General features: G+C 35.1%; 1 protein-coding gene across 1 annotated transcript in view; it reads left to right on the forward strand.

Moving 5' to 3' along the window:
- The window catches only part of CCDC171 (coiled-coil domain containing 171), a 357,858-nt gene that overhangs the window by 194,533 nt on the left and 150,577 nt on the right, over nt 1–12,748 (forward strand). Inside the window, exons 20-22 of the mRNA XM_060013466.1 lie at nt 7,071–7,297; nt 7,785–7,967; nt 10,927–11,112. Of these exons, the coding sequence (XP_059869449.1) occupies nt 7,071–7,297; nt 7,785–7,967; nt 10,927–11,112 (596 nt within the window). The remainder of the gene's footprint in view (nt 1–7,070; nt 7,298–7,784; nt 7,968–10,926; nt 11,113–12,748) is intronic.

Raw genomic sequence — 12,748 nt, forward strand, 5'->3', positions numbered from 1 at the left:
AGCTGCATGTTGTTCCGCAGATATAAGATGCTTTCTTATTTCTCCAAACATACGGAGCAAACCATTAATACTTCTTTTGCTACTAAACCCTAAGAGGAATTTATTACATGGATTATCATATTGAAAATATTGAATAACATTCACAGTTTCTATCTTTTTTTTTTTTTTTTCCGATACGCGGGCCTCCCACCGCTGCGGCCTCTCCCGCCGTGGAGCACAGGCTCTGGACGCGCAGGCCCAGCAGCCATGCCCCACGGGCCCAGTCGCTCCGCGGCACGCGAGATCCCCCCGGACCGGGGCACGAACCCGCGCCCCCCGCATCGGCAAGCGGACCCCCAACCACTGCGCCAACAGGGAAGCCCCACAGTTTATATCTTTAAAGGCTACTTCATAGAAGATGCAGAAGTTTTTTTCTTGTTAGTGTTGCTTATGTTTTTCTTCAGTGAAAACTGAGAGCGTATTATGTTATGGTTCTCTGAGTAGAGTAGTCCAGGTATGCAGCTTTCTTATTATTTAAGTTGACGGAGAAGTAGAGGCTGAAGGATATAGTTTTATGATTGTGTAGTATATTCCTTAGATAAGGGATCTCTTAATCTGGGGTTCATAGAACCCTTCTCAAAATGGTCCATGGATAGAATTCAGAGGGGGAGCATCTGTAGACTTGGATGGAAAATAATTGTCTTGTTTCACTAACCATTAATGAACATTTCCTTCAATTATGAATGGTGATGACAGACCATGATAATATTAGCAGCATGGTGACTTATTTACTAATAGAAATTACAGATATTTTCAAGTTGTAATACAGTTGTTGCAGCTATCTTCAGATATTGTTTATGCTCATCTTTGATGATCAGTAATCATGAGGCTCATCACATACATGGTATGTAATCACAGTCTTCTATGTACAGATGGATGCTGGTGCAATGTAGCTGGCCATGTATCAGGACGATTGTACACCTAGTAGTTGTTCATCCATCCAGTTGAGCTTCTATATTCTTCATGTCTGTGTTGCTTTCCAGTATTCCCTAAGTACAAAATTCTGTGATTTCTTTGAAAGTGCAACCTGCAAGCACCTGGAAACACTTTAGAACTCTTTCAAAAGTGCTACTTAAGTTCCTTCTATCTTTATAGCATCAAATTTGAACCATAGATACACAATCGTTTTTCTTTCTTACATAAACGTATTGAATAAGTTGACCTAGCCAAAGATGAACTCACTGACTTTTGAACAAAAAACTTTCCACAATAGGTTTTCTTTTTTTTTTAATTTTACTTTTTTTTTTTTTTTTTTTGCGGTACGCGAGCCTCTCACTGTTGTGGCCTCTCCTGTTGCGGAGTACAGGCTCTGGACGCGCAGGCTCAGCGGCCATGGCTCACGGGCCCAGCCGCTCCGCGGCATGTGGGATCTTCCCGGACCCGGGCACGAACCCGTGTCCCCTACATCGGCAGGTGGACTCTCAACCACTGCGCCACCAGGGAAGCGCCTAAATTTTACGTTTTTATTTAAGTATAGTTGATTTACAATGCTGTGTTATTTTCAAGTGTACAGCAAATTGATTCAGTTTTTTGTATATATATATATATATATATATATATATATATATATATTCTTTTCCCTTATAGGTTATTACAAAATACTGAGTGTAGTTCCCTGTGCTATACAGTTGGTCCTTGTTGGTTGTCTATTTTATATATAGTAGTGTGTATATGTTAAGAATTTAAGAGTCTTGGAGTACTCTAGTATTTTTTGAGAGATGCCTACCTATACCTTGTAAAGTGAACTATAGGAACTTTAATTACATTTGCAGCAGTATATATTTGTGGATCAGGATTTTAATCACTTCTAAATATAAAAAAATAAAAATATTTGATGTCCAGCATGACATGTTTGATGCCTTCATAAAGATCACTTCATAGTTCAATATTCTTAGTTTGGCTAAGCAACAACTTTCACTATGCTATGTCTTTTTTTTTTTTGCTGTACACGGGCCTCTCACAGTTGTGGCCTCTCCCGTTGCGGAGCACGGGCTCCGGACGCGCAGGCTCAGTGGCCATGGCTCACGGGCCCAGCCGCTCTGCAGCATGTGGGATTTTCCCAGACCGGGGCACGAACCCGTGTCCCCTGCATCGGCAGGTGGACTCTCAACTACTGCGCCACCAGGGAAGCCCTATGCTATGTCTTTTGAAAAAATTTCAGTCTATATTTTAAATGTATTGTCTTATGCATAATATATTTATAATAAAACTTAAAATAGTTTGAAAACTGCATTTTAATAAAATTTGCTTCCTTTGTAACCCTACATATTTTGACTTAACATGTTTAAAAGTATTATGCTAAGAAGGGGATCCATAGGTTTTACTAGGCTATCGAGGGTATACACGGGACAAAAAATGAGCAAGAACCCCTGCTTTTTTTAAAAAAACCGGATACTATTTATTTGTTTATTTATTTATTTATGGCTGTGTTGGTTCTTTGTTGCTGCATGCAGGCTTTTCTCTAGTTACAGTGAGCAGGGGCTACTCTTCCTTGTGGTGCGCGGGCTTCTCATTGTGATGGCTTCTCTTGTTGCGGAGCATGGGCTCCAGGCACACGGGCTTCAGTAGTTGTGGCACGTGGGCTCTAGAGTGCAGGCTCAGTAGTTGTGGCGCATGGGCTTAGTTGCTCCACGGCATGTGGGATTTTCCCGGACCAGGGTTCGAATCCGTGTCCCCTGCATTGGCAGGTGGATTCTTAACCACTGCACCACCAGGGAAGTCCAAGAACCCCTGCTTTTGATAATCATTCCCCTAAATACCATTTGTCTAAGTCAAGATATGTTTTTGAGTAGTTCTATTATTGGGCATTTGTATCTATAGTATTATTTATAAATAACGCTGATAGAAACAGGAGCTACTGATTCTTAATCAGTGTTATAGATCTCCTCTCCACATTGCCTAACACAGTGCCTTCATGCATATGAGTTGCCCTATAGCTAGCTGTTTAATGAATGAATGAGGAAGACAGTATACAGTGCTTTTTAAAATAGTTTTGTTATTTCTGGAAAAGTGTTTATGCTTTTTTAAAATTATCTAGAGGATAATTAAATTTATGCTTGGTATAAAAACTTCACACAGTATAGAAACCTGCACAGAAGAAATAAAAATCACCCAAAAGGCCATCCCCAATCATTCTTAACACTTTAATGATTTCTACAAATCTCCCAGACATGTGTACCTACAGGTATACATACAAACACACCCAGTTTTATATGAGGGAGTCATACAATCATGCCTCATCATAATTTTTTTTCTACTCACTGGATACTAAATGTCTTTCCATGTCAATAAGGTAGGTGTACGTCATTAATTGTATTTGATCATATACTATTTCATTGTTTATATAGTTTACTCTGAAAATTCCCTGTTGATGGATATTGGCATTTTTTCATATTTTTTTTACTATTTTAATTAATATTATAAAAAACTATGCTGTAATTAACATGTTTGTACATAAAATCATTTTATACTTGTGCAATTATTTCCTTGGCTAAACTCCTCAGAAATGAGTTTGCGTATTTTACGTTTGGAAAGTATTGCCAGTCTGCCTTTTGTAAAAGTTGCTTTGCATTACACTCCTATGAACACTACTGAGAGTTCTGGCTTTCTCATAATGCCTTTGGTGCACGAAGTTTTAACCGTCTTTTTTATTTTTATCAATTTGAAAGGCAAAAGAAACTATATCATTCCTTATTTGTAATTTTGACTGGTTGCAAATCTTTTCATTTGTTCTACACCCATTCATATTCTTTTACACATTGTCTCATTATGTTCATATATGGGTGTGTGTTTGTTTCTTATAGAATTATAAGAACTTGTGTATCACACATATTAGCACTTTGCCATATAGTGTAAATAATTTTTCCAGTTTGTATTTTAATTTTGTTTGTGCATTTTTATATGATTAACATTATTAATCATTTACTTTATAGTTTTTCTTTTGGTGATTTATTTAGAAAGGCTAGCCTCACCGCAGGTGGTGTTGCTCATATTTTAGTCTAGTATTTTTGATTTTTACATTAAATCTTGGATTTTATCTGGAATTATTTTCAGAGAAGTAGTGAGGAAATTAATAATATTTATTTGTGTATGGATGACCAGCTAGCCCCAATACGTTTTAATTCCATCATCTGTCTTTTACCTAGTGAATTAAGATATGCCATTTAGTATATATTTATTATACGTACTTGGATCTATTTCCCGTCTCTCCAGTCAATTCCATTAGTCTTCCTGTCTCTTCTGGTATCAGTATCATACTGCCCTTTTCATGTGTATTTCTTGAAGTTTTAAAATATGGTAAGACATTCTCATTACTTTTTGAAAATAGTATTTTGGGCTTTTTTTCATAGTATTTTTAGTTTCATCTTTAGATAGAACACGGTTTTGAATCTTACCTTAATGATTGGCTCCCAAGTTTGAAAACTGATTCATATTTTCAAATTACAGCTCTTTGAAGCCACAGGCATTTTTTTGCTCAGAAGAGTGCTCAAAGATTGTGATGTGTTGGGGTCACTTGAAAGGAGTTATATATGAAAGGTATAATAGTGAAAGATGCTCCTGGAAAAGTATGCAGGGATCAGATCATGTAGGACCTTATGAGCCATGTTTAAGGAGTTTGAAATTTATTCCCAGATCTGAAGAGACTCACTGAAGCTTAAACAGGGGTTGTGACAAGATCCTATTTGTGTTTTAGAAGTCATTTTTTCTACGGTGGAGGATGGATTGAAGAGGGGAAATGACTGGAGAAGAGTAGGGAGACCCTTGTAAGAACATAGGTGAGACAATGCCATGATCACAGAAAAAATTGAATAGATGGTAGAAATGTGATGTGATTGGATGTGAGGGAGATGGCAAGAAAGATGGAGGTGTCAAGGATGAGAAAATGTTCCCAACTGTCTAGAACTGAGTCGAATTTTAATGCAGTTAACATTACTCGTGATTAACATTTCTAACATTATTATTACCATTAGACATTATTATTATATTCATGACTCACATTATTATTAAATTAAATAATGACATATTTACATACATATTAATTAAATAATTACTCACTATTCCCTTTTTTTCATTAAAGGCATGTTTCTCAATCTGAGTGTGAGGATTCCATTTTAATAAGAAATCACATTGTAGACTGCTCATCCCACACGATAGTTGTATTTTTAGCAGCAGTTGACTTCTGCAATGTTTCGAAGGACTTTTAATTTTATTACTAACAACATCATAAGCATATATTATTCATGCTACACATTTTTTTAGGGCTAAGTAAAGGTCAAATGGCAATACTGCAGTTGAAAGTGGTGGAACTCTTATAATAACTTTTCAACCTCCCCTCCCCCCTGCCTCAAGATCTGTAATTCACAGGTTTAGAACTACTGGTCGAAACAATTCTCTGTGAATTTGTTTTGAAGATTTTAACCTTAGATGTGCACTATTGCCCCTTCTATTGGAAAAGGTAGTTGCAGACCATAGAGTCCTCTTCTTTCTTGAAAGATATGCTATTAGATAGGGGAAAAGTGATTAACAAATGTATTTAGCATAAACAAGAATTTGTTAAATGTAACAAGTCAAACATTTTAACTAGTCTAGACAAGTTTAGACATGAGGAATTTTAGTGACATTTTTTCTCTTCTGTATCATTATACAAATAATTCTACAACTATGTCACTAGAGGATTTTTTTATTCATTTATTTAATATTGAATTAATTGTACTCTATACTGTATAATGTGAAGTATATCGTAAAAATACTTCTTATTCATCAAAGCATAAAATTATGCTTTGTGCTCTTTCTGTAATTCATTGAGAGTAGCAGTCAGTAACTTAGAGTGTATGCCTCTTTCCCACTTGTTAAAAATTCAAAGGAATGCCTCATGGAATTATACTGCCACTTAATTTCACCTCTCAGAGTGGTTAGTGTCTACAAAGATATTGCTGTGATATAGTAAAAAACCACTATTCATTAAAATTTGATTATAGTTGACTTTTGCTTCTAAAGGCTCTTTATCTGTGAAAACTTCATTATTTTTGTATTCCTGAAAATTTTCTAGAACAATGAGCTTTTATCTAGCTTACGTGAGATGGTTTTTTCTGACATAGAAAACCACTGATGGTTTATTGGCGTTGACCTTCTCAGTCAGTGCTGCTCTTCAGTGTCGAACCATGTGTTCTTAGAATTGTGGAACATTTTTCTCTTGCATAAAACTGGCCAAATATGCTTTTTGTGCTTATGATATAAAGACAAGATTTAAGCTAACTCCCAACAGCAGAGGTTCTTGAAATGTAGAATGGTATACTACAGAATTTAAAGAGTCTCTCCGTGTTCATCATTTTACGTGGATAGTATCGTAACACAAGTAATGACAGATTAAGACATGCCTAGCAGAGGAAAAACTAAATTACATGACTTTTATTAAGGCATAAATAAACCTATTAACCATTATTTGGAATACCAATTAGTAGAAAGAACACTGACAATTTTATTTATCAACATTAAATACAGTTATTAATTACAGACCTGATGAATCTAGCAGTAAGCAGGCCATGTTGGATATGCTGGGACCTTAAGTCCATTATATGAGAGGAATGATTACCAAAATCCTACGGGGAAATGAGTAATTGTAGTTGTAAAATGTTAATTGCCTTGGAATAAGGCAAGTTATATTTTCTTGTCTGAGAATATAAATAGTGTGACATTAAAGTAATAAGCTTCAGTAGTTGTAAATAGAAAATGAATTTGTTAGGTTTTAAAACAAAGAAAGGAGTGATGATGATTTTTTAGTGTCATAGTGTTCAGTATGAATGACATACTGTAAATACATGCAGATTTTCTTTAGATACATTATTTAGTAGGTGGGCTATTTCTTACATAGTGAAAGTTGATATAGGCGGGGACTTCTTGAATGGTTTACTACAGGTGGATGGGAATGATATAACTGAGAAAATATTTTCATTGTGTTGTGACTGGCAGTGTTGTGAAATGAACAAGAGACAATTCTTATTTTTCTGTGCTTTTTTTCTTTTTCTTTGAAGATCCAAATTCCAGAATTTGTGGACATTTGCTTATAGGAGCAGCCAAGAGTTCTTTTGCAAAACTCATGGATAAAATTAATCTGGCAATGGACAGTATACCTTTGCACAGGAGCAGGAGTATTAGATATGTGGAAAAAGATTCCCTGGTTCAGAGGCTGGCCCGTGGACTTCATAAAGTAAACACGCTGGCCCTGAAATACGGTCTATGTGGCCACATGCCCATTTTGGTATGTATGCAATTTCATAGGGATTTTAGGACTTGTAAATTTAATTCCGAATCACATTTATTTGTAGTTTATATTAGTTGTACACGAGTGTATGTAGATTTCTTTTAGATTTCATGTAATAGTTTAATATGATAAATAAAAGAACTTCCAAATAAGTGTCCGTAATATGAAAATACAAAAGTTCTGGCACGAGTTCTGAATTAACTGTTCTGTACAAGTATACTGCAACAGAATTGTGTGAGACATAAACAATTATCTTTTCTGTTTTGTAGCCATCTAGATTATTTCTTTTCTTCATTTTTCATTTCATATAAGGCAAATTATTGGTCACATAAAAAAATAAAGCCTTCACTTTAAGTTTTAGTAAGAGCTGGTATTGTTTTCTGTATAACCTAAGTTACATTTAATTTGGTAAAATGACCATTGCTATGGACTTACTAGTAAATCTGAAGTGACTTTTTGTAAAATTGCTCTTATTTGACAATAGAAAAGCACAGCATCATTACAGAAGCAAATATTTGGATTTACACAAAGACTGCACACAGCAGAAGTGGAGCGCCGCTCACTACGCTTAGAGGTCACAGAACTGAAACGAAATGTGAATGAACTGAAGAAGGAGCTTGACAAAACCCAGGGTCTTCAGATGCAGTTAAATGAAGTTAAGCAGTCAGTAAGTATATGTGATTTAAAAACTATGGCTTTGGTGAGCTCTCCTCTGATATAAAATATGTATGATATACATATGTATATAAAATATCACAGGGCAAATATATATGTTTGTTTTCCTTAACTTTTTATTATGTTTCCTTTTTCAAATAATCAAATCCCATTAATAGAATTTCTTTTTCTTTAGAAAAATTCCCTTCTAAAATTCCCCAACAGTAATGTATTATACATTTCAAATTTGCTAAGAGACTAGAACTTAAATGTTCTCACCACAAAAAAGAAGTAATAATTATGTGACTTAATAGAGCTAGCTAGGGCTGCAGTGGTAACTGTTTTGCAAGTTAGAAGTGTATCAAATGAATACATTGTACATCTTAAACTTAAGCAGTGTTGTGTGTCAATTAAATAAAAAGCACAGCATCATTAAAATCATCTCAAAAAACATTGAAAAACAAGATTTATTCCAGATGCTTAAAGGAGTACTGATTGTGTCAGCAGAGCTTATAGCCCTGTTAAAATGTATACTGTGACTGAAAGTATAGAAAATGATTAAGCTGTAGTTAGGATGGTTAACTGCTATGGCAAATAAACTTTGGTTGAGTAACTGGCTCGCAGCAAGAGCAAAGAACGTGTTCCAAGAAATGTTTAGTGTGAATTTCTTCCACTGAAGTGTAGAAATAAAAATAGGATTAATTGAAATAATAATTGAAGGAATGATGTATGTAATTTTTATATTTGACATCCAATTATGTAGTATAAAGTTATAAAGTGATGATTTCTAACATTTAATGATCATATTGAACATGTATCAGGCACTGCCCCTAAGCACTTTAAGGTGTTGATTCATTTAGTCCTCTCATATCAATAATAATTCAATAATATTATTATCCATTGTTTGTTTTTTTTTTAACAGATGAGGAAATGTAGGGCACAGAACAGCTAAGTAACTTGCTGAAAGTCACACAGTTAGTATGTGGAAATGACAGGATTTGAACCTCGGTATTCTGACTCCAAAACGCAAACTTTTAACCACTTCACTAAAGTGGTTAATGTTCATATCCAGCTATGTTAATAAAGGATCATTTTACTAAAAACAGAATAGATGGGAAAATGATGCTGTTTTCCTCTTTAAAAATCAGGGAGTGTGCCTGCAACCATCATCTTTCATTTATTTCAGGCAAAGTATACAGGAGGCAAACAAAATAGCTTCTTATAGTTCATCTAAAATTGTAACATAAAGGGACACATCGTGCCCACCAAAAGTGATTTAGTACCTGCACTGTTTTGGAATATCATGTTCATCTACTGACAGGTGTTCTTTCATAGCTAACTCCCATGATCATCTACTGACAGTTGTACTTTAATAGCTAACTCCCATGATCTTTTTATTGTTTTTGGTTTATTAGCTCCCTACAACTGCTTTCACACACTATCTGTTTCTTGTTCTGCATTGCTGTACTTGTTTGACCCTATTTAGTCACAGAAGAGTGAACAGAATTGTGCCAGTCTCTGGGCACAAGAGAAAGGCTAACATTAGCTAAGTTTTTAGGTAAAGGAGAAATTTTGGAAGAGTGGGAAGAAGTCCTGCAAAATGATGGGGATCTTCATTTATGGAGGCCAAGTAGATTGCAAAGAACAGAATGTTCTGATGGCAAGGAGTGGTAATTTAAAACAGAATAACAAGTAAAAGGTAGAAGAAGTACAAAAATACTTGTTCACAAGACCCAGAGAAGTGCTGTGCCATTAGCGAATAGAGGGATGTTAAAAAGTTGACACCTCAAATTCTTTTCAACAATGGGAAAGTTATCAGTCTTAAATAGATTTATATACACTTAGTGTGATTAAGAGACCTGCATGGTTTCCTTTAGTTTTCCACATATATTTCTCAGGTTACCTACCATTTGTGAAACATTTCTGTTCTTTGTACCTCAAGATCAAGGTGTCTCTTGCCATTCGTTGTAACTAATTTTTGTTTGTTTAAGAGTTTTGCACAGGAGATAATACAAGTATGTCCTGTACTGGATTCCATACCCCTTAAGAGATGGCCCCACTCTAGAACTGTCAGTTATTCCAGAGCAGATGCAGTCATGATATTGTAAAAGTTGTGCAGAGTTTTATTGGCAGGTATTTATATATGAATAGATATTCTTTTATTCAGCAAATACCTACTGAGAAGCTTCTGAATGCCAGGCACTCCTCTGTGTGATGGGTGAGCAAGCTGAAGGAGGTCTCTGCCCTGTGGAGCTCACATCCTTAAATGTGTGGTTGGTGGAAGGGTGCGGACAGGCAGTAAAAAAGTGAACAACTATCTAAGGTGAATTTAGATAATGATAATGGCTGTGAAGAAAATACAAGAAGATGGCAATAGCGTGAGTGGTGGTGGGAGTGAGAGAGGTATGGTGTGGTAAGGACTCTCCAAGGAGAGGGTAGTTTGACCAGGGAAACCTGAATGGTAACATACACTGAACACAGACTTTCAGGTAATCCTTTAAAAGCATTTGAACTTGTTAAAAGCTTTAATTCCCACATCGTTATCTTTATAAAAAGTGTTCATGTATCAATATTTAAACCGAGCGTTATGGATTTACTTAGAATATGAATATTTCCTGAGATTTTATTTGACTAAAAATTATAACTTTGGGAGTATAGCTGTTGTGCTTTAAAAATCAGAGTGATGTGGGACTTCCCTGGTGGTCCAGTGGTTAAGCCTCCACGCTTCTACTACAGGGGGCATGGGTTCGATCCTTGGTTGGGGAACTGCATGGCACGGCCAAAAAAAAAAAAAAAAAATCAGTGATGTTTTTTATCTTGACTTAGGAAATTAAGAAAAATGAATTGTACTTTTGTCATCTATCAGATATTTAGAAATGCTTGTATTCTCTTTATGTTAGCAAATAGAATTCTGAAGATTAAATGATACAACAATACAGTTAGCTTATAATTGAAATTTTTTCTTTGTTCAGAAATTGATCACCCATGAGAAGTTTGCAAGTGCATGTGAAGAATTGAATAATGCATTACTACGGGAACAGCAGGCTCAAATGCTATTGAATGAGCAGGCACAGCAACTACAGGAGTTGAATTATAGGCTTGAATTACATTCCAGTGAGGAAGCTGACAAAAACCAAACTCTTGGAGAAGCTGTTAAGGTAGGAAAACATCCCTTGCATAAGGGTTTATTTCTTCCAGGTTTGGGTCTTTGAGGGAATCATGTACATCTCTTGAACAGGGAAGAAATCCCAAGATATGAAATTTTATTCTGTAAGAACTTATAAGGATGGGACTTCCCTGGTGGCGCAGTGGTTAAGAATCAACCTGCCAATGCAGGGGACATACCTAATACAGTAAACAACTCCGAGTTGGTATATAATTTATTATAAAAATAATATATATTTATTCAATACTAATACAAATGCTTAAAATAAAAGTCAAAATTTGTCGACAGCTTACTGTTTGCCAAGCACTGTGCTAAATACTTTCTAAATACTTATATAATCCTCACACAAACTCTATGGGATTATTCTCATTTCATAGAAGAGAAAACTGAGATACAGAGAGGCACATAACTTGCACAACCATTAGTAAGTTACAATTCTAGGGAATCAGATTTTATATCTGCCTTCCTAATCACGACATTAACTATATTGCTGATGGACAGCACACATAGGCCAAGCTCTGTGCTGCGGTCTCTACGTGAATTGTTTTGTTTCATTCTTAAACTACCACTATGAAATTGGTACTATTATTGTTCTCACTCCTTTCGATGAAATTGAGAGAGTTCAGTGGACTTGCTCAGGGTCTCCTCGCCTGTAAATGTTGAAACCGGGATTTAGTTTTTTAAAAAATATATTAAAAATCATTAACCGAAGTTCTTAGGTTAATTAGGTAGATTTAGATTTATTTCAGTTTCCTTTTCTTTATTATTTTTTTCTTTTTTGCCCTTATAAGTAATTCTAAGATAATCAGCCCTGTAGCTAAATCTTTATACACATATTGCAATTAGTTCCTCAGGATTAATTCCTAGGTAAAGAATTACTAGGTCTATAGCCACATATGTTTTAAAGTGTAAATATTATCAACTGGCCTACAGCAGATTTTTACATTCTCTCCTAAAATGCATGAGAATTTCACTTTTTACCCAAGCTGGCTATTACTATTAAAAATTTTTTTGGCCAATTTGATCAATATATCATTGTTACTTGAATTTTATTTCTTTGATTGCTAGTCAGGTTGATCATTTTTATAATTATATTGGTCACTAGACAACATTTTTATGCTTCATGTCCCATTAATAGGTAAAGTAATTAGCCATACTTTGAAAAAGCATTTAACTCATATTAGAGTCTTTTCTTTTTGAAATAGCTTGTAGTTGAGTTTAGGTATAGTATCTATCAGCAGATAAAAAAGCTGTTCATATTAATTTCTTTAAAATGTCAGTAGCTTAAATATTGTTGTCGGGAGTGGAGAATTGTTTAATTACTATCTCTTAGTTAGAACTAGCAGGTAATTGTTTAATTACTATCTCTTAGTTAGAACTAGCTGGTAATGTGAAAACGCTCTCTTGTGGGCGGCAGCGTGGTTCAGTGGAAAAAGCACTGGCCTTGGAACAAGTATTTTCAAATTCAAATCCCAGTACTGTCACTTGGGCAAATAACCTTTCTGAGCCTCAGTTTCCTCTTCTGCAAAATTAGGCATCATAATACTTAAAGCTACAGAATTTTTATGAGAATTAATTAAGATACTGTTTGAAAAGTAAGTATATGCTTGATGAATATTCTTTTGTGC

The sequence above is a fragment of the Delphinus delphis genome, chromosome 6, assembly GCF_949987515.2.
Source record: "Delphinus delphis chromosome 6, mDelDel1.2, whole genome shotgun sequence".
Lineage (NCBI taxonomy): Eukaryota > Metazoa > Chordata > Mammalia > Artiodactyla > Delphinidae > Delphinus > Delphinus delphis.